The sequence below is a fragment of the Phoenix dactylifera genome, chromosome 18, assembly GCF_009389715.1.
Source record: "Phoenix dactylifera cultivar Barhee BC4 chromosome 18, palm_55x_up_171113_PBpolish2nd_filt_p, whole genome shotgun sequence".
Lineage (NCBI taxonomy): Eukaryota > Viridiplantae > Streptophyta > Magnoliopsida > Arecales > Arecaceae > Phoenix > Phoenix dactylifera.
The window spans coordinates 7924550-7950985 of NC_052409.1; the positions used below are offsets into that span (position 1 = coordinate 7924550).

Genomic DNA, 26436 nt, shown 5'->3' on the forward strand with positions numbered 1-26436 from the left:
AACTAGTCTTGGGTTTTTTTCCTTCTCGGAGAATGTAAAAAGTCTTACAAGCTTTGGAGCCCCTCAACATATAGTTCCAAATATTATGCAAGATCAAATGATAAGGAATGTCTCCCCTATCATCATATCTAAGTTAATCCAACATATTATGGTTGTGGAGTCCCCTTCTAACCAAATGCAAGTCGCATTCACAGTCATTCCAACCTTATGAGTAAAAAATAGTAGAGAGAAATTAGGGGCGTGGACCAAAAGTTTCATCATTTGAAAAACTTGAGCTCCTCCCTGCTCTACTTGTATTTGAGCCTAGCTTTGGACAATATACATACATAGCTTGAGCTCGGTTTAGTAGGATGACTTGGCTCAAACTGAAGACTTTTGCAAACTAGTTGAGTACATTTATGACAATGCACTGGATAGTTTTACAGAAACTATGAGAGAGCTTGAATCTTAGAACAAAAGACAATATTTACATCACATCGTAATAGGTCGCTCATGAGGCTTGTAGTAGTTTACATAGTTCATGAGCTTGAGACAGACTCTTTTCTCCCAAAGTTTAGAAACAACAAGAATCCTGTGCACGGTGCAGCTGGCGCATTGCAGAGTATTATGCAACTATGGATGACCGTCATTTGAACTGCTATCAAACAACGTGCACCATGTATGATACGACATAAGCTCGTAGATTGCTTTGTGTAATAGTTGTACATTTTCTGATGGTGGCCATCCATGGTTGTAAGGCACTTTGTGGTACTATACACGCATCGCAGAGGATTTATGTTCAATAAGAAAAGTTCTTTCGTTTGCGTAATAGGCAAATTCTAAAATTTAGAGATAATAAGCATTGACCTAAACTCGTGTAGAATTAAATTTGATCCCACTATTACTCATTCTGAATTCAAATGCCACATGTTAAGAACAAACCTTTTCTGGGGTGGAAAGGAAGTGCATTGGAGACTGAATATTAAATGAGACATGGAAACTATTTAAATAGGATGCAACCAAGGACTGGAGCACAATTTTCTCAAGAAAATCAGAAACATCGAAGCAGCGAATCACAGCCATGCGCGTAATCTTTGTTACATGCATCCCACGTGGCAGGCTCTTTTTGGAGAAATAAATATATAAATAAAGTAAGATAGGGGCAGCGAAGAGCCCTCTCGTTCTCTCCGCCCACGGTCGGCGTCTTCCCCAATTCCCCATCCATGGGGCGGAAGCTCCTCCCGATCTCGTCAATCTCCCATTGTTGGAGACCGCCAGGATGCGACGATGACGAAGATGATGAAGACGACGAGCCAGAACACGATACTGCTCTCAATCTCCCAAGGTAACGAATATTTCAACCTTCTACCTTTTTTTCTCTCTCTTTTTTTGGTAGAAATTTCAACCCTCTCCTTTGTCCTTCTATTTTAAAAAAAACCCTAATCATTAGATATCGAAACGTTTCCTTTTTTTTTTCCCTAAGTCTTCCCGTCTTTCGTTTCCACATCCAGATTTTTTTTGTTATCATATCGTATCGCCGTATTTGCCGGGTTTCTTGATCTCATAAATGTTAGGTCATGATGCATTTTTTTGTTAATTAATGTTAAGATCGTTGGATAAAAATAGATTTTCTTGTTTATACTTCTCCTCAGAAATTCCTATTTATGCTTCATGGCCAGCATTTGAATATATTGGTTTGCATATATCAGCGGTGAAATATTGGGATAATCTTTCTCCAAATAAGGTTATGTGAAGCCAAAATGAATTCGTCTCCCAAAAGTGTCCGGGCAACTGCGCGGTTATCAGGAAAATGCACGTCCTGTAAAATACTGTGTGGTGTTTTTTTTGCACAAAATTGTCCCAGGCTACTATTGAACACATCCGTACAAAATCTAGAAGAATACACTGTCTATTGTACATTTGCTGATCTCAGTGATTAAGATGATCCGGTCCAATATTATGTGATGATTGATTTACGGAGGACAAATTTAATCTTGCATATCGGTTTTGTTTTGTCTTGAGCGATGCAAATATCATCAAATATGCATTTAGACAGGTGACTGCGAGGGCTTAATGATCATAATATGAATGCTACCATTTATAAATTACTTTAAAATATCTGCTTTTTTCATTTTGCCGAGCATGTTTTTTCATATGTTACCCTCTTCATTTCTGATTCTGCTTGTTTTGTATCAGGTTTTGGTTACAACATGATGGCACTATTTGTTCTGAAGATTTTACTTGGAATGGGTGGTTTAGGAAATATAAAAGAGAGGTACTCTATTAAAATCATGAACATTGAATACATGAATTATTTTCTAGGAACACTTAGCAATCAAAAAATATATGTGAAAAAGACTATGAGAATTTCTAGTGATTAAAGGACATGTTGTAACCCAATATCATTTGGATTGTTGTGGATGATCAGAAAGCTCCTCTCATTTGTAACATGACAGCTGGAAAATCGACTGTTTTTTAAATTCCCTTGCAAGACAGTTAGTGTTTTTTTTATTGATGTAATGCTGCATTTCTTCATTATCTTGCTCTGGATTCCCAAAGAAAATAGCTCTTTCTCAAATCTTATTCTTCTTAAAAAATGTGGATCATGAGCAGCTGTACCTCGTGCGCTTATGCTAGTATCAGCCATTAGAATTACCCTTTCCATCTTCTCATCAGTTTTTTCAGTTAATGGAAAGGAAATCATGTGCTTATGTTGTTGCACTGATATGTATTTATTTTTCTTAATGTAATGAAAAACAGGTATATGAGTTGTCCAATGAACTTGTACCAGATTGCTGTATTCTGTATAAAAAATAACCCAAGGTTCAAAAACTTGGTCTTAGATTGGACCTGCCTATTAGCTAAGTTTCAACTTTGGCAAGTTTGGCAATGCTGGCATTAGTTCATCTGTTTAAATGTTGAAATTGTATAGAAATGACAAATAATTTAGGGTTATTTAAAAACAATAATGAAAAAAATGTAACAGGACATAAGAAATAATGATACACATGAATTATATTGTTTAGGACTATTGGATATATCGTTTGGTTGTTTGACACCAAAACAATCAAAAAGTGCTTCTCAAAATATAAAATTCCAAAAAGATGATGAAGTAGATTATTTTTCATCATTTTTACAATTTTAACATAGTCTAATGTATGATCATAGAATTTTCTATGAGATAGAGCATTGGGATAACCAAATTTGTGTGAAAATAATTGCATTTTCTCTAAATCATTTAGGAATCCTGATGTAATAATACTTAATCTTTTCAAAACCTGAAAAGGCCTTATTTTTCCTAGGGAAAAAGATATTAAGAAATGACAATAAGTTACCATATACAACCCTTATGTACAATAAATTTGGTATCATAATAACTTGATAAAAACTTTAAAATCAACTTTTTCGGGTAAGCTCTTATAGATCCGATGCATTTCCTTCTTTTGGTTAAGCTCTAGAAGAAATTGCAAAATGGAAAACTCAAAAAAGAAACTTTTAGCAACTACGCCTACAAAATTGCTACATGTAGATTGTTCTCTCCATTTATTGATGATCAATTTTGGCAGTTTACATATCCCTTACAGTGTCCATGTATGCTTATCATGATTAGTACTTGATCTATATTAACATCAAGCACTTTAGTTAGCACAATCAACCAAAAGAATTTTCTTGTGTCATTTAAAGTATTAGTTTGGCTTTTATTTTTTCCTTGTGGTGGTCATATGAGCCCATAGTTCTAGGAGTTTATTGCGGGTAAGGTTGTCCTGGTTAGGTCAGGTTGCTTCCACTTTTAAATTAAATTGTGCTTGACCCAGACCTAACCGCAAAATTCTAGCAGGTCAAACGTGGATGACCTAAACATGTTCGCCAGTAATTAAGAATGAATCATAACTAACTTGTATACTTCACTTCCTACAAGGTGACAACAATAGGGCAGCTGAAGGAAAAAACATGTGGAGGGTGGAGCATGTCTTGATGGAGGACAAGGTTGGTAGCTAGCCATTCTAATGGTGGGGTGAGGTTGGTATTGCCTATCTTGATGGCATAGCATCAATAGTCATAATTCTTTCCTTTGGCAGGCTAGCAAGGATTGTCAAGACATAGGATTACAAGTGGTGGGGTGGAGTGGGTCATAGAATGGTTGATTGAAGGAAGTTATAGATAATCGGAAGAGCAACGTGGTGCATGCTTGTTCTCTGGTTCCATATTTGAGTTTCGCTCGCCAACATCAAAGCTCTAATTTTCATGCAATGGCCCATATTTTTCATTGGTTCGTCGATCCCAACAATTTATGTTTTAAAAAGAATTTTAGTGATGCTTTGAAAATCTTTTAGTGAAGTCACTTTGGCGTTATAGTGAGTATGGAGTTTCTTATGATTAGCAACAGAAATGTAAATTATTGGTATCATATAGGTCATGCATCATCAACTCAAACACAAGCCTAACCTGCTGGTGAGCGAAGTAAGATCTAACTTGATGGGTTAGGTGGTTGAGTCTAGAGTGGTTGGGGTTAGGCAAGTAAACATTGCTACCCCTAATTGAAGGTAATTATGGATTACCCAAATTAACAACATGAGCTCAAGTGCACAAAACCTTTTAGTTATTTTTGGATTTTATACCCAAATTTTTATTACTAGGGAATACCGTAATGGTCCACAAGTTGATTTTTTTCCTTTTTAGCTTTTAAAATGTAAACTAAGTCATTTATTCTTTAGTGGTTTTTGGACCACTATGTAATAATTAAGGCAACCAAGCAAAGCAATGGCTAAGCTCTTATCAGGCATGAATATTTAATGAGCCTACAAGGAGGTAAATTTTTGGGCCTTTCTATGCTTAACTTCCCATTCATTTTGTATATTTGGCTTTTAAATCATAACAAATTAACTTATTGATGTTTATCTCATGGTAACAAACAAGGTTTGATAAAATCAATCCAGGCTTAGCTTTTTCTTGAGACAAAAATCACAAGGATGGGAGGCCTATGGATGAGCGCTTCTAAAGTTTGGAGATGCACAAAGTATAGATGCACCAACAACCCAACACTTGAAAGTTGGGTTTAACATTCAAATGGTAGATGTTTGATGCTGATAGTCTGATTCAAAGAGGATTTTGAAAAAGCATGTTTGCATGTGAGAGACAACATAATTGTTGTGAATAGTGAATTCCTAGTGTGTATGGATGTATTTGTTATTCATATCATATGATTAATCTAAATTATGCTTGATGCACTTTTCCTGCATCTTTCCTACATGGTAAAGTAAGCTAATTAGAGTGGTGGAGAGGAAAAGATGTGGTTATGAATGACCAGACGTCTCATGGATGAACCAACATGCTAGAGCAATGTTTTAAATCCTGCAAGGATAGGGGACCTCACACACATCCCAACCCATTTCCATGAGAATCTAGGATCTAGGTTGGGCCATGAGTGAGACAACCGGTTTGCCCCTGTCGCACTTACATCCCCTCGTGACGGTTCCGCATCGCTCTGCATTACCACGTCTGCATCTCCGAATCCAATGCCACCAAAAGCTTAAGATTCGGTGATGGCTGCTTTCTTTGGCATGCAATAAGGAACAAATAGGAGAGAGAGAGGGGGGAGGAGGAGGATGAAGGTTGGCGGCATGCCAAATTTGGTGACCGGCATCCTTTGTAAGCATTGGAGGCAAAGAGAAAGGAAGAAGAGGGTCGACATCCTCTCTAGTCAATCTCTGCTTGCTAGTTGCGTGCCGATCCATTGCCACATGGAGCCGATCATGGATTCGGAGTTGCATCCCTCTATTTGTGGTACTTCCATGGACTTCCTAGTTGTTCGATCTATGGAGATGGACAAAGACCTCCAGGAAGAGATCATGAAATGAAGAGATAGATTAGGGTTTTTGTCTACCTGGGTTTCAAAGAGAAAGGAGAGGAGAAATTGGTGGCGAGGGCTTGCTCGAGGTGATGGTGGTTTCTATTATCCTTTCGATTCAACAACGTACCAATACCAATAGTTCCTTGATGTTGGGTAAGTGATTGAATCTTCGCCTTGGAATAAAAAGGATTGATATTGGTGCGATCTAATCCATTATCGGAAATCAATACAGAACTTGCCCTATCATACCTTTTTCCGGTATACGAAATAGTGGACTTGACTAACTCAATTCTTATGAAATTGCGAATCAGATCGTTTGTCCTTACCTCAACAAAGGAAGCATGAACCTCTTCTATAGAACCATTTTTTTCTTGGTCCCAATTCAATACTAAGCAAGTCCGAACTAATTGAATACTTGTGTGATAAATTCCTCGAATTGACTTGCCATTTCCATAAAGGATATAATTGACAACTCTAAGTTGGACATTATCCTTTTCCTGCAATAGATGCTGCCAAAGGGAGTGGCGATGCCATATGCAAAAAGGAAGAGACTCATAGAATGGCAGAGGCAAATAGAGCTTTTGCACATTTTCGTTAATCCATGAATAGGATCTATCGGGAATTAGGGGGGAATCTATGTCTCATTTTTTTCTTGGATTGCGACAAAGAAAAGACCAAAGCTATAGAGACTGAGAGATGAGGCGGCGAACATGGGAAGCAGAAGAGTGTTGACGGCCGGACCCACATTATGGGCATTGGGGTTTAATTTTACATATGCGTTTTAGGTGTTTGTAAGTGATATTAAATAGCAGAAATAATAACTGAGGCCCACCTTATAAGATCCTTTTATGGGCCCCACAGCAGCGTTGGATAAGGAAATATCACAAATGGCAACATTAAGAGGATGATAATGTTTACCTGGTTTGGCCCAACAGGACAGGATGCCAATTTGCTTCATGGCTTGATCAAGACCGTTGGATCTTAATTAGGTGGCTAGATCATAAGGAGTGGGTTGGGAGAGATAAATAGAAAGAAGAAAAAGGCAATTGGATGTTTGACCGTGAGAGTCACCAGGATGGGGCAGGACGTGGGTCATCCAATTCTGTGGGGAAGTTGGGATGCCCCTATCCCATGAGATTTAAAACCTTGCTCTAGAGTTTAGGTTTATCATTACATAGAGTAGTTCTCTTGAACAAGTTTAAGCAAATACATATTGGTTCACAGGGTTGCAAAGAGTTATGAAGAAGGTCTTTGAGATATATCATGAGTAGCAATTTTGTTGTTTTTCACAGCAAAGAATCCGTAAAGTTGGCTTCTATTTGTTGTTTAAGAAAATATTTAATCACCCCTTGTAAGGTAAATGTATATTTTTTGATCTTCAAGTAATCTGTAAAGATAGTTACTTTCATCGTAATTTAGTGTTCTAATCTTTTAGTTTTGTTTATTATGAGGTATTGTCACAAGTATTGTCTGATTATAGGGTCATCTGTTGTGCTTGATTCTTTATTGTACTATAATTCTCCCACTGAAGCATATATTAAACAAGTAGCTCCTACTTGAAGTATAAGAAAATGGGCCCAAGGTATATAACAGGCATTGGTTGGTGTGTATGGAGAATTAGGACTCTTTATATTGCACAGGTTAAGCAATATCAGAACTGCACTTTTGTGCATTTAATTTATTAGTCACAAGTCCAAAGTATGCTGACATGTGTGCTGTGCCAATCTTTGACAACGGCACATATGGCACTATTGTTCACTTTCAGTTGGAACAATTTGCATGAATGCTTGGATTGGTGTGTCTTTATGTTATGTGACATATAGAAAAGAAATAGTGCACTATTAGTCCTTTTCTTTTGGGACAGAAGAGTGTCCTAGCATGGCTGGAGATTTTCCTATTAAAATAGTTATCATTCAGCTGGCAATGTTGGCTTAATATGTCCTTTGCAAGTATTATTTTTTCTGTTTGCTAACAAAATATATACATTCAATGATTTTTGCTTTCTCCTCCCCCCTTCCAAAAGTTATAATCAATAATATTGAATTTCATAAATAATCCATTCATGCTCACAATCCTTCTAGATGCTTTATTGGCGATCCTAGATCTGCATTTGCTACTCTGGTGGGGTGCATCCACATATATGAATTTCACTCCTTTTATTGATGACATCATTTTTGACTTCTAGGTTATATATTCTGCAGGTCTTTCAATTAATTTTTCTGTTTAATATTGTTTTAGTAGACCGATCCTTATTTTTCTGTGCTGGTTTATATGGTGCAAAATAGTTGCTTAGGGTGTGAAAGTAGCTTGCTTTTTTCCTTTTCATCAATTTGTAAACCAGGGGTTTTTAAGGATAAGAAAGTTTGTTTATATAATAGTTAGATAAAGCTTTGGATCATTCACAAATTCTCCATCTATTGTCAAGTCCTTTTCATCAATTTTGTGAACGAAGGGTATTTATGGATAAAAAATTTGTTTATATAATAGCTAGATAAACCTTTGGATCATTCACAGCTTTTCCATCTATTGTCAAGTCTTCTTATCATTTCTGACTTGATTTACAACAAATTAGCCCTTTAGTTGTGGATTTTTGGTCATAGTCAACCTAATCGGTTAGGACTCGTTTGGTTCGCGGGAAGAATTTTTTCTTATCGGAATACTTTTTCTGAAAAGTTGATTTATGAGAATATGATTCTTGAAAAAAATGCTTTTGGCATGTTTGATTGACCATGGAGAAGTAGTATATTCCAGAGTGGCTTATGTTTGGTTGAGCATCTACTTTCATGAGAAAGTTGGGTGAAATATCTATTATACCTATTGTACCTTTATTAAAGAGAAATATCTTATGAATTTTGATGGCTTAAGGCCAGTTTTGAGAAAAAAGGATTCCAATTCCTAATTGGTGGAAAAGTAGTCTTCTCATGTCCCTCATGGTTTTTTTTTTTCTCATGAAATATGGGAATCTTATTTTCATGGAAATACTACTTTTCCATTTCTTTCTATTTTGAAAACTCCAACCAAACAAGAGGTCTTTCTTCGTTTTTCTGTTGATCACACTTTTTTTCCTTTTCCCATGACCCAAACAAGTCTTTAGAGTAAGTTGTTAATACTTAATGACAGTGATTTTGAAAACTGTCATGTTTTGAAATTTTACAAATTAGAGCCAAGTGTTACTAAAAAACATACATAATATAACTCTCCTTTCATTGCTTTCTATTAGTTTTCTTGGTCGGGATATAGTTTTTTTCTTACATCCCATCCATAAGCAAGGGCTCATGGTATAACATCTTTCTTTTTGTCATGTTCAGGGGAGCTGAGCTGTTCCTTTTCACTTGTTATGAATAAACATAGATTTATTAATTCAACTAATTGTTACTTTTTGAGTTTTGAGGATTTTTTATCTTTACCAAATATTTTGTTCTCCAATCTAATGAGAGAATTTTCTGGCCACATGATGTCGTCCTGACAAAACTGCACTTATGAAGGCTGCACTTGAGCTCTTGGTTCTGATTTCCAGAAATATAACGAGAATGAGGTGGTTGGACTTCAATCTCAAGGTAGAAGAGTTATTCGCATTTAGTTTTACTTCTTTGTATTGTATTAAAGCTATGCTTGCAATCTTGTTCCTGCACATGATATTGAAATATAAAGACTGAAAATATCAGTCAAAATTATGCTTTTGTTCTATTTCTTCTTGTAACCCCTTGATTCCTAGAAGTTGCATTATGGTGTCTAAGGCAACTAGGGGTCAACACTAAACTGTAGACAGGAGTCATGGTTGAAAAAAACACACAATATATATATATATATATATATATATATATATATATATATGAACAATAGGTTAGTAAATAGTTTGCAAGTTTTATGGACTGCATTTAAAGTTAGTTATTTCATGTTAGTATTATGTTGGAAGGTTTGAATTTGACTTCAACAATTCGATATCACTTTAGGAAAATGGAATGAGATTTAGTGTCGGGTTGTAGATTTACTTGGCACCATGTGTACATAGATGAGATTTTGAAATGCCTAATCTATGATTTGGTTACAGGATCAATACTTGGACAGGGATAACAAGCATGTACCAGTTTATTTTTCATCAATGTGAATTGACTTTTATCTTCTTTTGGCTTTTGCCTTGAATGAGGTGCTCGAATTGTTAGAGCTTTTATTCTTTGACTTTTTTTTTTATCATGAATGGATTTGGTGTTCATTTCTAGTACATTCATCCTTGTTAGGTGGATCGCCTTTTGAACATGTTATTTTTTGGAGTTTATGGGTGGGTGTTTTAGTCAATAATTTTAATTTTCAATATAGAAGGTAGAGAGAGATGCTAGTAAATTTATGGTGGCATCTATCTATTACTCTCTTCAATCGTGAATTGTGATATTTGGAAAATAATTCTAGTAACCAACTTACTCCATGTTTATGGTGCCATCCAAATATATGAAATAAATTAAAACAAGAAAGTGAATACGGAAAGAATCTTTGAGATGGATATAAATGAAGGTTACATGCATTATCATACTCCATTACCACCACCATTACCATCACTACCATAATCTTGAGATGTTTTATGCCAAAGTTATGGTTTTCATTTGAGTTTGTTTACATTGTTAAGATTAGTGTGCTTGCTATGATCATAATAATACAACTCATTATTATTTAGATGAGCTTATGAAAAAGAAATGTTTGTGTTTTGCTAGTATTGGCTTGTTATTGATGATGGATAAGAGTTGAATTTATGTCCATAATCTTTTAAAGTTTCCTATTTAGTATCAGAATTTGCAGAAATTTGCATTTGTTTAGTAGCTATATGACTCATAAGAGTAGAATAAATTGCAGATGAAGAAATTTATGAAGAGATGGATGATGTTGCCAGATATTCATGTTAAATGAGCAATGTGTTGGATTTTTCTCTTTGACAGGTGCTAGATGCCTCTAATGCTCCTGTTTATGTGTCAAATCTGCATGGGCTCTTCATTGTCAAGTCATTATCCCTCAGCATGGTAAACAGAAATATGAATGGTTTATTTTGCATAGTGTTTTAAACACCACAGCGACATTGAAGAGAATTTTCTTAAAGTTCATCATTAACTAGTTGTCCTTTTTTCTGTTTTGCACGTGAACACACAATATGAGGCTTCCAATTATGATGCATTTTATCCTTATAATTTATTAGGTTTAGATTTGAGTTTACCAATGGATATTGCACTTTATTTTAAGACTTAGATATTGATGATGATGTTTGCTGCTATATATAAATTTTCATGTGGATTATTCTATTGACTTATGGTGTTGATTATGCTTGTAAAATGGTACTAAATTCTTTAAATGTTAAGATGTTATATGCATGACTTTTAGTTATTAATTGATTTGGGATTTTACATATTGGTAGATGGGTGAATTTTTATATTGGTTATAGACTGCACAGAAGACATTGTTCCTAATTTAAGTTTCACCAATGATTTTAGTTTTTGATGTTTATAGCTAAATGTGATTGCATAAGAGATACAATTAGAAAGCTGGCAAAATGTAAGCTATCAATCTAAATTATGATGTCAAGTATACATTTTTTTTACCTATCACAATGGTCAGAGCCACAAGTAAAATATAAATATAAATTCATGATCAAAACCACTGCACCAGAGGTCAAATAGCCAGGGTTTCTAACTGTAACTATGGAGTTTGGATACTGTTTAGCTATAAGTTATTGCATATTTAAGTGACAATGAATTTTTCGTTCTGGTGGTTATAAGTGTCATAATGTATTGGCAAAAGCAATGGTTGCTTGACCATTGCAATGAAGATTGTCCTACGAATCCATACTGTAACCAAGCAGAACTCTATGTTGATGATTTCTAACCACCATTGTATTTTAGCCCAAGTCCATGGCTACAGCTTTTTTTAACCGAGGTCAGCTGGATTGTTACAGTAGATGGTAACAATGACAGCCAATGCAGTGGTACCATCCAATGGTAAAAGTTATAACAAGGGCTGTCTGTACTTTTAATTGTAGTTTTGACTGTGGCTATAGACCTCCTTTATTGTAGTAACTTAATGTATGTATTAATTCATGGTTATTGGTGTTAAGGATGTGTTTGGTACGTGGAAAGAATTTTTCCTCACTGAAATGTTTTTCGTGGGAACATGATTCTTAGGAATTTGATGCCTGTTTTGTCATGTTTGGTTTATAATGGGAAAGTGGCACGTTCCAGAGTGGCTTATGCTTGGTTGAGCATCAACTTTTCTATTAAAGTTGTCTGAAATACTTATTATACCCTTAATAAAGGGAAAGACCTTATCCATGGATTTTGATGGCTTAAGGATACTTTTGGAAAAAAAGGGACTTCAATTTCCAACCGGTGGGAAAGTAGCTTTCCTATATCCTCCTTGGAGTTTTCTTTCTCATGAAACATAGAAATATTATTTTCATGGGAATGTTACTTTTTTATCTCTCTTTTGAAAACTGCAACTAAACAAGAGGCATTTTTTTGTTTTTTCACTGACCATACTTTTTCTCCTTCTCTTTCCGCAAACCAAACGAGTCCTAAATGTCTAAACCTATTAGTGATGTTGCAATAGGTTCAGACCCTATTTGCACAATGGTTAATAGAGCAATAACCTGCAGGGATGATAGGTAAATTTATTCTATTATTTATTGAGAAGGCTATATGAATAAATGGTTAAGATTAATAAATTGGTTATACTTATTACAATATTTCAAGTTTAATAAAGGCTGTACTAACGATATTTTAACAATGTTTAAAATTGAAAATTCTATTAGTTATTTTCACTACTTAACAAAGGTCACATATGAATTTTGGAAAGGCTGCATGATCATCATTAAATGGTTAATAAGATTGGAGAGCTTATAGTATAGTATCGATGGATTTATTTTGGTGAGTAGATGGGAGTTTTAGGATTCAAGAAAGACTGTTCCGCTGGGACTTATATGCATGAATTATGATGATATTTTGTAAGCCATTGACTACTTCATTTTTATTTATTAATTTAATTGTAATAGAAATACATGTCCTACCAAATTTGTAACTCGCTGTCCTCTCGCCTTGTAGGTTAAGAATTACCTTTGTTTAAAGACTGATTTATTCGGAGTGACATGAGGGTTCAACTCCATTACAGTGCTGGAATCCATGTTGTATATTCAAGGAGTTTAATTTTTTAGCTTCCCTCATGGCACAACCTTCTTCCTGCGGAGTCCTCTTTCTCCTCAGTTTACAAAGACAAAATGTATGACTGGTGCCAACAGTTCATCACGGAAGAAAGGACTCACCGAGCTAGGATTACTAACTAATACTTTACTAATAGAATAGAATAGAAAAGAATTGTCTTTCTATATACTTTTCCTGGTTCCATTGCTACTGCAGGAGCAATCGATCAGATCATATGGATATCCCTTTAACACAATGCAGATCATTGAAAGGATCTGGGACGACTCATTAAAGCACGAAAGGCAAGTCAGAAAATTGATTCCTATTATTTTGTAAGCCAATGTAATATTCCTCCTTTATTTGTGTGTAGTGATACTTACAATAAACTTTACATGGATTCAAAACTTATGTATTGGGAATATATACTTCAATTTACTTTGTGATGTCAAACCTCTTTGTGTTAGTTAAGTATAATAAAATATCATTTTTGAAAAAACAAGAAGTAAATATTAAGTGGAAAGCAGAAGTATTCATGCGACATTAACTGTTTTCAGTAATTAGCTTCTCAGAAAGATGAACAATTTAGATGCAATAATTCATAGCAAATAAATGTTTTAATAAAATGACATACTGGTAATTGATGCTTGATGTCAGATATCCTGTTGTTGTTTGCTAGTTGCTACTAATTCTCCGTGTCTTTCTGCTGCATGAAATGTTTGTTGTGTTCTTATTGCCATTGATGCCTGAATGCTCGGTTCCAGCATCTTTGCTGTAGTCTAGTTAAACTTTGTTTCTAGCAAATGCTGGTATTCAAGTAAAGCCAGCATCTTTGCAAGCATTTAGATTGCTCGTATGTTGATGGAAATTTTACATCTTTCTCGCTAAGTTCCGTAGATTTTTGATGAATCTGGCTTCCTTATTGCTAACAAGGACCCTTAGTTCTTCAGGCATCAGAATCACCATATGCTGCTTTAGCAACTTCTTTCTTCATCTAATTACAGCAGACAAAACAAAACTTTAAGGGTGCATGCCTTCAATTTGATATTATTACCATGCTAGCATTTTCATGGTCATTTTTTTAGTCTCTTGGCATTTCTTTCAACAACTTATGTATGGCACAGTATAATATTAAATCAAATGGACCAACATAGTTAAGGGTGTAAATGAAGGCTGATAACCCACTGACACCATCTGAAACCGACCCAAAATATAGGGTCTGCAAACAAAAAAATAAGCCCAATAAGCTATTGCATTTATTTTGGGTTTCAAAATTAGACCTGAAGCCTTGTTAGATCGGATTTGGATTTAGGTAGGTGTGTACCTAAATCCACAAAAACATATATATGCATACACAGAAACATATATATATATATATATATATATATATATATATATATATATATACACACACACACATGCTTATAAATACAGCCATACATATGTACATACATGTCCATGTGTATATCTCTCAATTTTCCTTTTGATCATAAAAGAGAAAAACATCTAGAGAGTAGTGAAATGGTGGACCATCTTATCAGACCAAATTTTTGTCCATGTCATTTGTGGTAGCCTTTTTGCAGTATGTTTTTCATGATTTAATATCTATACTGAGCTTGATTACTTTTATGTTATTTATCACTCGTCTCATTTGATTGCATAGATGTATATGCAACAAAAGTAATTGTTGAATGGATACTATCTTGTAGATATAATTTTTGATATTGTTTACATCATTATTTTTATCATGTTTTTCAGTTCAGGAGTTAGCATTTTACATGTATTGATAATTTTTAAAAAACACGAATCGATACCTGACCTTTTCGGGGTCCAATATTGCATATGGATATAGAATTTTAATTGGTTTGGATTTGGGTTTGGATCTAACAAATATTATTTTGGTTTGGGTATGCATATGGCCCAACAGAACCCCCTGATATCCCTAAACACAATCTGGCACAAGCTGATACCGATTCCTGAACCATTCTATTTCTGTGAGAGGATGATGATGGCTTGCTACTTAGATATAGATGTACATTAATTTGCTTTTAAATTCTACATTATGAACAGATAGACTGGTGCTGTGATACCAATTGGCTGAAATCTCCTTTTCCTCTAAATTATCCCATTGTTATGATATTAAATTGTTGTTTTCGTTTAGTTTTATGTGCTTTAATGGTGAAGTATCTCTTACAGATATAGTTGCCAATCAATGTGCAAGACTGCAAGTTTGAGCAGGATTTTAAGTCCTAAATTTGTTAATCAAGTTCTTATGACGTTGTCTTATAAATTATAGGGAAATCAGAGGAGGGGAAGGTACTAAAATATGGTCAGCTAAATAAGGTAAATCCTCACACCACCTAATTAGACCTTTTAATCTGATTTCTTTATATGATATTTCATTGCATGGAATGCGTAACCGTCCCGAACCGGACGGTTTCGAGCTGTACCGGTGGCTCATTGGTACAGTTCTGGCTTTAAAAACGGCTTGCTGCCGGAGCTGGAGAAGATGAGAAAGAGAGAGAGAGCGAGCGAGGGAGGGAGAGAGGGAGAACGATCCGCCATCGGAGGCCGAGGCCGCGGCCATGAAAGAAAGAGGGGAACGGGCCGTGGCTTGATGATAAGCTTGATTAAGCTGGTTCGCTGACAAAACAAGCCAATCTCAAGTCTTATTCAAGGTTCAACTATAAATGAGCCAAGCCTGGACACCAGATTCCTGGCCTTGTCTCTGTTGTAGACTTGTTCAAACCTGTTCTATTAGGAAATGAACTTAGCTGAATGCTTATGGTTAGTGATCCTTGGCTTGGCTCATTTCTTTTGCAGTCCTAATTGTTAATTTCTAGACATCCGCATCTTCCTATGACACAAGTGATCCTTTTTAACAAGAATCTAGTCACGCATTACTGAGATGAGAGTGGGACTTCAACTGGGATGTACAATGAGGTGGCGGTGGTTAGTGATGAGCCTCTAATAAGACCTTATGGACGTTTTGTCAAGTTGGTTGTGCTCCTTGAGCAATTTTTGCTCTTTGGTTTCAACCAGTGTATTGTTGTACTTTGATGCTTTGCATTTTAAGTAGGTTTTATTGAGTTTATATGGATTTATTAGTTCATAGTAAGGTTTGTTACTGAACTTCGTCATTTTTTTATTTTGAAGGTCTAATATCAGGCGGAAGTGGCGAAAAGAACATATATCTGGTGCTGTTAAAATTCCTAATGTCCTAGACATGTACTTGTTTGGATAGTCATACAGTTTCAGTTCTGCTGATTTATAATGAATGTTATGCGGTCTACGGAGTGAAAGAAAAAAGGAAGAACCTACCGGTGATGATCCACAAATTCACCTGGGAATAACCTGCCGGTGCTTTTGACTGCTGATGATGACCCACATATATTTTACTTCGTTTTCCCCTTTTATTTTTTCCTGATATTATGATCTTGGTACATATAACAGGGAGTTCTGTATGCCTGAAAGGAATGGTATCAGATCTTAATAAAGTAATTTCTATGCCAGTTCTTAGTACCTTTTTTTTTTCTTTTTAAATCTTCTTCTCATGTTCTCAGTACTTTTGAAGTGGGAGAAAGATAAGCTCTCGGTTTGAGCCCAAATCCAGTGTCTACAAAAGTTAGCAAACCTGTCTGCCCTCTATTATCGCGACCTTTCTTACTGGTGCCAAGAGTTGCACAAAAAGGATTTCGGGTGTTAGCTGAACTAATGGAAACATGAGAAAGAGGATCAAAAACTTTTCAAGATTCTCTTTATCATTTCTTCTTCCAAGATGATGGGGCAGTGACAACATAAAAATATGGAAGTAAAAGCCACCGTATCTCTTGCTCTCCCCTTTCTGTCATGGCAAGCAAGGCAATGAGATGAGAACCCAAGGCAATTGGAGAACCCATTGCAATTTCCTCCCTACCTCTTTTCTCTTTCCTTTAGGTGTCATATTTTTCTTTTTAAGAAAAAAACATATTTGATGGAAGTTTCATACCATAAAATACTTGAGGCCTTTCTAATTTAGAAAGAAGCATTTCAGCCGATATTGAAAAGGAAAAAAGGTTTCCTAGGGCCCCAATGAAAGTTTGGCGAGGAAGTGCAATGCATGCACATTGTATTCATGCAAAATAAATGACGCAAAGATGCTACAAGAGCTTCCTTTGATTTAGGAGCAAGAATGGGGGTCAAAGAGACCAATAAAGAAAGAATAGGGTAGTTCTATATACACCCCCCCTATTGCTCAGGACACCCCCCAAAAACCAAAAAAAAAATACCCAAACTAACCTTTAGTGTAATTACCATATTGCCCTTGAAATTTTCTCATACACCCCCCCTTCCTCCTCCTCCGTTTCGTTTTGAAAAGAAAAAAAAAACCCCCCTCAAACCCCCCTTAAACCCCTCGATCCATTTACATCGTTTAGGCGATCTTTGAAGGAGATTTAAGCCCCATTCGAAGCATGGACAAGCAACTAGTGATTTGGAACGAAGAATCGGCCGCAAAGGTACGTGTTCCACCTTGTTTCGAAATTTTTTTTTTTTCACGGTTCGTGCTCCGTTCGGCACTGGATCGCCGAACAAAAGGCTTCTGTTCGGCTGAACAGTGCCGAACAGAAGCCTTCTGTTCGGCAACCCTTAACCGAACAGAAGCCTTCTGTTCGGCTGCCCGGTGCCGAACAGAAGCCTTCTGTTCGGCTGCACAGTGCCGAACAGAAAGGTTCTGTCCGGCTCTGTGCAGCCGAACAGAAGCCTTCTGTTCGGCACTGTGCAGCCGAACAGAAGGCTTCTGGTGCCAAATCGCGTGCCGTGCTGAATTTTGTGCCGAACAGATCCTCTGATTCATTAATTCTTGGTGATAAATTATTTTATATGTAGGGCTATGCTACAACCGAATCGAGTATAATTGGATCAGAATTTGTACTGGATTACACAAGCGAATTTACAACTTACGAGGTATTATAATGTATTGTGCAATTTTGTATTAGTTTAGCGAGCTATTTTTACAACTGTGTACTTACATAAATTGTTTAATGTATAGATCTTCAAGAGTAGAGAGGACTTGTGTAATTGGTGTCGTGAAGCTGGGAGGCGAAATGGTTTTGTTGTTGTAATCAAATCATCTGATGCAGGTACCATTTCTAAGAAACCCAGAATTACGTTAGGTTGTGAGAGGGGTGGGACGTACCGAACCAAAAAAGAAAAGCGAATAAAGACTGCCTGTGGGACAAAGAAGTGTGGATGCCCTTTTGCATTAAGAGGAAAGAAATTGGATACTGCGGATGATTGGATATTACTGGTCGTATGTGGAGTGCACAATCATCCCGCTGCAGAGAATCTGGAGGGGCACTCATATGCAGGGAGATTATCTGAGCAGGAGACGGAATTGTTAGTGGATATGTCGAAGAGTTTGGTTCGTCCAAAGGACATATTATCCACATTGAAGGAAAGAGATGCCCTCAATGTTACGACTATCAAGACTATCTACAATGTACGTCAACGGTTTAAGGTTGTAGAGAAAGCCGGGAGGTCTGAAATGCAACATCTATTAGGTAAATTATCAGAGGCTAAATATATTGAGTGGCATAGGAATTGTACTAATACGGATGTTGTGCATGACTTATTTTGGGCACACCCTGGCAGCATTGATTTGTTCCGTGCATTTCCCCGTGTGTTGATAATGGATTGCACGTACAAGACGAATAGGTATCGTCTTCCGCTCTTAGAGATTGTGGGGGTGACATCTACTGACATGACATTTTCAGTTGCTTTTGTATACTTAAATTCTGAGGGGGAAGAAAGCTATACTTGGGCATTAGAGAGATTGCGCAGTGTCATAGCTGATGATGTTTTGCCTGAGTTGATTGTTACAGATAGAGACTTGGCTTTGATGAATGCAATTCATAGAGTATTTCCTACTGCTAGACATTTATTATGTAGATGGCATATTAGTAGGAATGTTTTGGCCAAGTGCAAAAAATTTTTCGAATTGAAGGAGAAATGGGATAAATTTATTATGAGTTGGAATGTACTAGTGCTGTCCTCCACGGAAGACGAGTATAATAATCGCTGGAGTGCACTGCAGAGAGAGTTCGGTACCTATCCAGATGCACTACAGTATGTGTCAGATACTTGGCTGAGCAAATACAAGGAAAGATTTGTTGCGGCGTGGACGGATACATGCAGGCACTACTGAAATGTGACGACAAATAGGTATCACAAATAAAGACTCATTTAATTTTAATTTGCCTCAATTGTTATATCTAACTTTCATTTGTTTACTAGGGTCGAGAGTGCACATGCAAAGCTCAAAAAGCAGCTTGGATCAAGCCAAGGAAGTTTCGAGTCATCTTGGACTAGAATACATGGATTGATTGAGTTGCAGCACAGCTCCGTTAAAGCCTCATTGGAGAAGAGTTTATTGGTAGTGCAGCACAACTTCAAGCCAGCTGAATTCAAAGAGTTGCGAGGTTTCATATCTATAAGTGCGTTAAATCATGTCCTCGCCCAATCGAAACGAGCCAATTCAGTTGGGTTTGATGATTCAAATTGTGGGTGCGCTATTCGACGCACACATGGTATACCATGTGCTCACCAGATTGCGCGGTACAGGGTGGAAGGTCGGCCCATTCCTCTCGACTGCATAGATCCTCATTGGAGGAAACTTGATATTCTGCCTACCCCCCTCCCCCCCCCCCCGTGCAGCCAATTCAGTTGAGTTGTGATGCAGAGTTAGATTTGATTGCGCTACGATTCAAGAAGTTAGATGGGGCTTCTCAATTGCAGATGATCAAGAAGTTACGAGAGATTGCAAGTCCAGATAGTACACCTCTTTTAGAGCCTGCAAAACGGAAGACCGGTTCACGTGGGCGCGCTTCAATGAAGGTTGATACGTCTACTCGACGTGACCCGTCTTTGTTTGAGTTGGTTCTATCTGGACAGGATAGTTATTCACCTGGTGTTGAGAAAGTTACCATCCGCAATCCATCTACTCAGATTCAAAAGAGGCGGCCCAAGCAAAAGGCAAGTACCAAATATTTATTTCCTTACAATAGGTATCACAACGTCTACGGGACGGTCCGTGCCGTGCCGGTATGTCATGTGCCGATACGGGACATGTCGGGACGTGCCGTGCCGAGATGTGCCGATACGGGACATGTCGGGACGTGCCGTGCCGAGATGTGCCGATACGGGATGTGCCGATACGAGATGTGCCGTGCCGAGATGTGCCGATACGGGACATGTCGGTACGTGCCGTGCCGAGATGTGCCGATACGGGACATGTCGGGACGTGCCGTGCCGTGCCGGTACGGGATGTGCTGAGACGGATAACTATTTGGATATTTCTGCCATTGTTACATATTTTCTATCATTTGATATTATTTGCAGGTTTTTCGTACTAGAGCCCAGTCACATACGCCCATTATCTATATTGATGCTATTCCTTCTGCCTTGAGACCATACATCCAGCATATCAAGGATGTAAAAGCTGATGGGAATTGCGGATTTAGGGCAATAGCTGACTTACTGGGATTTGGAGAAGATGACTGGGTGCGTGTTAGGAAGGATTTATTGCAAGAGTTGCAATGTCATTCGGACCACTGTCGCACATTATATGGTGTGGAAGGGACGATTGCTGAGATCACTCATGCATTATCATATTATGATGATTGTCCACCATATGACAGATGGATGACTATGCCGGACATGGGTCATCTTATAGCATCCTGCTATAATGTTGTCCTATACCATCTCTCGTTGCAACAATGTCTGACCTTCCTACCTCTCCGTTCTGTGCCAGTACCTCTTCTATCCCGCAAAGATATCGCTATCGGATTCGTAAATGGAAATCATTTTGTTGAGGTACTACGTTCACAACACTTGCGAATATTTAATTTTGCTTATTTAATTTTGCTTATTTATAATTTTGTAGCTATTAATATTTTCTTATTTCTAATTTTGAAGGTGTTCTTGTTGCCGGGACATCCCGTTCCGCCAGTAGCGACCAACTGGCGAAAATATCATCTTCCTTGTGCTACCGGATGGGAAAATTCATATGAAGCACGGATTCAACAGTTCAAAGAGAGCATCTCACCTAATGTTATAATTAGCGAGACAGTAGAGTTAGATTGATTATTTATATATGTACAATTTTTGAAAGTTGTAAATTTTTTTGGGCTCTTAGAGTCATGTACTGTGAAACTCCATCATCAGCTGGGAATACATATGACGACTGTTGTTTCCGTTGAGATTTCAGATGTAAACAGAAACATACTTAAGAGCTGGTGGGAGCAAACAAATCAAACAGGGGAACTAATAGACCTTTCTGATGTACAAGAACTTAACGGTGACAAGCTTGAGCAGATGATTAACACATTTGTTGGAAAAGAGGGCTCTGTGATGTTCTTGGTTAAGAGGTTAATCGGCTGCCCTCTCCTTGCAAGGCCAGGTCTTGCCACTGGCACCCTCTTAGGCTTTGCTGCCTTTTTTGGAGGGGAACTTTGTCCAGGGTCAGCTTTGATTGGAACAACATTTGGAGGTACCTCAGGGGGAGGTGGAGGCAGAACATTAGTCGTATCAGATTCAGGGTCAAACCCCCCACGGGACTCCATCTCCTCAGGGGGAGGTGGAGGCAAGACAGTAGAGTTAGATTGATTGTTTATATATGTACAATTTTTGAAAGTTGTAAATTTTTTTGGCCTCTTAGAGTCATGTACTGTGAAACTCCATCATCAATATAAATCAAAAAATATCTGTCTTCGCATTGTTAGATTGATTGTTATGTGCACTGTTATATTTGTGTAAAATAGAACGGGCCAGGCTTTACAAAGATTACACGTAAATGTACCAAAAATATATATTTTTCATTAATATCAAAGGCTTTACAAAGATTACAAAGGCTCCATCATCAATCCCTATGACGCCATCGTCAACGCGTGTACTGCTGTACGTCCGAATGAGAGGGTCCTGGATCCGAATGAGAGGGTGCTGTACTCGGGCCAGGCTCATCACCCAGAAGTACCTGATGCATCTGAGAAATAGCATCATATAGGTGCCCGGCACCTAGTGACGTAGCCTCTGAGGGACCCATCCGTACAATGTCGGTACTGATACCGAGTGCAGCTGCATTACACCGCCGGTGCATGTCAGCATCATCATGACCTCCCCTAGCTCCAGAATGAGTACTCGAGCGCAGATGAGGAGGCTGAACTGCAACGTGCGTGATACGGAGATACCACTCCATGTATCCCGGTACGCTGTCTGATGGCCGGGTAACTGGGTGGCTCCTGCTCGCCTGGCTCAGCACGTGGTCCTCCCACCGCTCCCAAAGCTGATCCATATAGGAGTAATATATCCGGTACGAGCCTGCTGTGGAACCTCTGTTGGCTCGCGTAGGGGCTAGTGGCGCTCGAGGGATGGTCTGAATACGACCAAACTGTCTAAGAACCCTTTCTGGATGATAGGGTTCTACGATATCAAGGCACTTGATGGAGCCACTAAAAAATGCGACGGGTATATATGGGCGATCTCCCCGAAGCCGATGATGGGGATCCCAAATAACCTGCAAAACAAAAGGTCCATTTCAGTTTTATACTATATCGCATATTAAAAGTACTGACAAACACAAGCAAATGGTAATATGATACGTACCTCATCGATGCTCAAAAGGTCCAATGACTCACGTAGAACCACTAAATGGTCCATCGTGGTACGGGATGGAGTACCGGGCATCCAGCGGTGCACGCGGGGACTGGCATCAGTATACTCGAGCGACGGGTGAGGACTGAGTGCTGGAAAATGCTCATAAATCCATGCCTGCAGAAGCGTCATATAACCACTGATCTGTCTCACTGATGACCTCGACGCAATCCCCAACTGCCGATACAAATATGCTAAGGCAGCTGTACCCCAGGCATATGTGCTCACCCTATCCAGATCCCGCAGTAAACACAGATACGCTATAGGCACCCTGGTCCCACTCTTATCAGCAAAGAGTGTGCAGCCTAACAAAAATAACAAATAGGCTCGTGCTGCACACTCTATCCTCTGCTGCCTGTCTCTATCAGATACAGAGTGAAACTGAGTCCTCAGCCACTCCATCCTCACAGACTGACCGCGCGATGACAGTACCTCCTGACGCGCGTCTCCAGCTGACACCCCCAACAACTCCACAAGTATCTCCTCAGCATCCCGATCACTCATCCTCTCAGGAGAAACTGATACTGAGGAACCTGCGACAGGAATCCCTAAAATGGCGGATACATCGTCCAACGTGATAGTGATCTCGCCAAATGGTATATGGAAGGTGTTCGTCTCGGGCTGCCATCTCTCTACGAAGTCCGAAATCAGAATCTTATCGATGAATCGATAAGAGCACTGTACTAACTCTACGAGGCCCGACTGCCTCAATAGTGCTCTGAACCTGGTATTTGGTTGGTTTGAAGACCATCACTTCCATTCACCAACCTTGGCAGTATGGTTCATGCACTTTAGTGGAGCTCGTTCCTGTAATATAAATGTATAATTACTACTACTTTATAAAACATCAATAAACAAAATATAATGCTATAACAAATAAACAATACCTGTTGCCTCCAGATGGAAGCTGCTATATGCGTCCTGAAACTGATCAGGACGGACTCATCCTCTGGACCTCCTGGACATGGTCCAACGGACTCATCGTCTTCGCCCGTAGCGGGCATATCATCATGCTCTGACTCAGGAGAGTCCGATGGCATATGAGCAGGCTCGGGAGAAGCAATCCTAGCACGACGTCTCCTAGCTGACGCCGTAGGTCTAACTCTGGCGGGACGGGGATCCATGTCTGAAAATATAGAAATTCAATGTTAGGCTATATCAAAGAAAATAATTCAATTGCATACATAAATGTTCGGCACAAAATTCAGCACGGCACGCGATTTGGCACCAGAAGCCTTCTGTTCGGCTGCACAGAGCCGAACAGAAGCGGCACGGCACGCGATTTGGCACCAGAAGCCTTCTGTTCGGCTGCACAGAGCCGAACAGAAGGCTTCTGTTCGGCTGCACAGAGCCGGACAGAACCCTTCTGTTCGGCACTGTGCAGCCGAACAGAAGGCTTCTGTTCGGCACCGTGCAGCCGAACAGAAGCCTTCTGTTCGGTTGAGGGTTGCCGAACAGAGGGCTTCTGTTCGGCACTGTTCAGCCGAACAGAAGGGTTCTGTTCGGCGATCCAGTGCCGAACGGAGCACTGGAGGCGGGGGGGAGCTACCTCGAGGTGGTCGTGGAGGCGCTGGCGAGGTGCTCGTTGCTCGGGAGATGGCCGGGGAGGTGGTTCCGGGAGAAGCCGGCGAGGTGGTCGGAGATCGGGAGAATGCCGGCGACGAGAGGGAGAAGGGGGAACGGGGGGGTTTTGGGCGTTGGCGAGGTGCACTGCACCGACCGGCGACGAGAAGGAGAAGGGGGAGACGGAGGGGGTTTGGCCGCCGGCGAGGTGCTTGAGGCTGGTTTTTTGGGCGGAAGGGTTACGGGTGTTTTGGAGGGGAAGAGCGGGGGGGGGGGGGGGGGGGGTTGGGGGTGTAGAGTGCAATTTAGGTAAGGGGGTGGGGAGGGTGGGGGTAATTTAGGTATTTTTAATTTTTTAGGGGTGTCCTTAGCAAATGGGGGGGTGTAGAGAGTATTTAATTTTTTTTTAATTTTTGGGGGTGTCCTGAGCAATAGGGGGGGTGTATATAGAACCACCCGAAAGAATACAATGTAACATGCCAAACTCAGTGGAGTCTCCTTGGATGGCTTGGCTTACAATGGCTGCTTGGGTGGCATATTTAAAAGAATTGCCACAATAACTTGGCCTTCTTTGACAACTGGGGCGGCATACAGTTATTACAGCCCCTCAAGTGTAGCAGCATAGGATAAAGGATGAGATATGGCAGGATGAGATTGCAAGAGTTTCCACCAGACAAGTTCACAGGTGGTGGCAGCCATGGATACATACTCGGCTTCAGCAGAGGAGGTGGATTGCTCTCCCCTCTTCCAAGAAAGCAGAGAAGACCCAAGCATGGTGAAATAATAGCCTGTGGTAGACCATCATGTCATGGGGCAACTAAGTCCAATGTGAATCACAATTAGCTCTTATTAAAGTCCCCAATAGAAGCCAAGAGAATTCCTTGACCAGATGAAGATTTTAGATAGACTGAAAACGCGCATGTAGCCTCTACACAGGAAATACCGTAACATATGGCATGGGAGAATAATGAAACTTCCCCTGGTTTTGGGGAAGCATCTAGTTGGGGAATCAAGCAAGGTTGGAAGGGCTGGTGGCATCAGGATGGAGCCTAATGGTGGGCAGATGGGGGGTCCTGTGGCAGCAGTTAAAGGCGTGCCATTTGGCACAGACAGATTGTGGAGGGGATCATCACCGTATCCTGATCCAAATGATGGCAGCAGCGAAGGGGGTGCGTCCGGTAGACTTGGCGAGTGGAGGGACTTTGGAAGAGGCGGTGTTTCATGGTTGCAACTCCAGGGTAGTGGATTTTGACGCCTCCATGGGTGATCAATGAAGGTTCTTTTATGGAATTGCCGTGGCGCGAGAAAGCCTTCCTTTGCCCCGGCTTTTCGTAGGATTGTGCAATAGCACAATCTGGACATTTGTGTGTTGTTTGAGACCCGATTGTCGAGGAGGAGCCTACAGAAGGCTAGGAGAGCGGTACTTAGGTCGTGGGGATTCTATGCAGTGGAGTCTCAAGGGCTGTCGGGAGGCATTATTGTTACTTGGGTGCAGGGATCATGTAGGCTGGACATCTTCCATATTTGTAACCAAGAGGTGATTATGGTGATCTCGGAGGGCAGTAGAGATCCTCGGGTCCTTACTGCGGTGTATGCTACTACTGACTTAGGGAGAGACGAATATTGTGGGAGGAGGCGTCTCAGTTGATCAGTCAGAGCTACCCTATAATGTTGGCTGGTGATTTTAATTGCATTGTGGATCCTCAGGAGAAGATGGGGGGAAGCTCTTCTCTTATTAGAGGAAGATTAAGGAGTTTCAGGACTTCCTGACATTGAATGGACAAATAGACCTGAGTTTCTCGGGCCCTAGGTTTACATGGTGCAACAATCAGCAGGGCCGGGCTAGAGTTTGGGAAAGACTTGATAGAGCTTGTGTGACAGCTGGATAGTCCAGAGTTTTCCAGATCATCGTATTAGACACCTGCCCAGAATTGTGTCCGATCATAACCCTTTATTGATGAGTACAAATGCACATATCCCAGTCCGTTCCCCCTTTAGATTTGAGAAGTTGTGGCTTTGTTACCCGCGATCATGGGAGATGGTGAGGGAGGCATGGAGTGCACCAGTCAGGGAAGATGCTATGTACCAGATGTCCCACAGATTGGAGTTGACGAGGAGACGACTGAGGAGGTGGAATCATGAGGAGGTAGGAGATATTTTTAGGAGGATCGAGGAGTTAGAGGAGGC

The 26436-nt window shown here is 39.5% G+C and overlaps 1 protein-coding gene and 1 long non-coding RNA gene across 4 annotated transcripts; both read left to right on the plus strand.

Moving 5' to 3' along the window:
- The first annotated feature begins 1133 nt into the window (after positions 1-1133).
- On the plus strand, positions 1134-16521 carry LOC103716731. 3 transcript variants are annotated; one of them, XM_039115590.1, is made up of 7 exons: positions 1134-1324; positions 2176-2254; positions 9316-9387; positions 10759-10839; positions 13219-13304; positions 15296-15342; positions 16156-16521. In XM_039115590.1, exons 1-6 carry the CDS (start codon positions 1203-1205, stop codon positions 15339-15341), a joined length of 486 nt encoding a protein of 161 aa, XP_038971518.1. In that variant the 5' UTR covers positions 1134-1202; the 3' UTR covers position 15342; positions 16156-16521. The 3 variants fall into 3 exon arrangements, 2 of the variants coding, with proteins under 2 accessions (XP_038971518.1, XP_038971519.1); XR_005506860.1 differs by having other exon boundaries at positions 1136-1324; positions 12907-13304; XM_039115591.1 differs by lacking the exon at positions 13219-13304 and having other exon boundaries at positions 1135-1324.
- LOC108511619 lies at positions 2263-6446 on the plus strand. Its single transcript, XR_005506861.1, has 2 exons — positions 2263-3966; positions 4059-6446. It is a non-coding gene; the product is annotated as an uncharacterized LOC108511619 (long non-coding RNA).
- Positions 16522-26436: the final 9915 nt, after the last annotated feature.

Excerpts from the sequence above, each read along its gene's own strand:
- LOC103716731 (XM_039115590.1), top strand. The coding sequence starts at position 1,203 with ATGGGGCGGAAGCTCCTCCCGATCTCGTCAATCTCCCATTGTTGGAGA. Across the intron at positions 2,255-9,315 it reads TTAGGAAATATAAAAGAGAG|GCTGCACTTGAGCTCTTGGT; the intron begins GTACTCTATTAA and ends GCACTTATGAAG. Across the intron at positions 10,840-13,218 it reads AGTCATTATCCCTCAGCATG|GAGCAATCGATCAGATCATA; the intron begins GTAAACAGAAAT and ends TTGCTACTGCAG.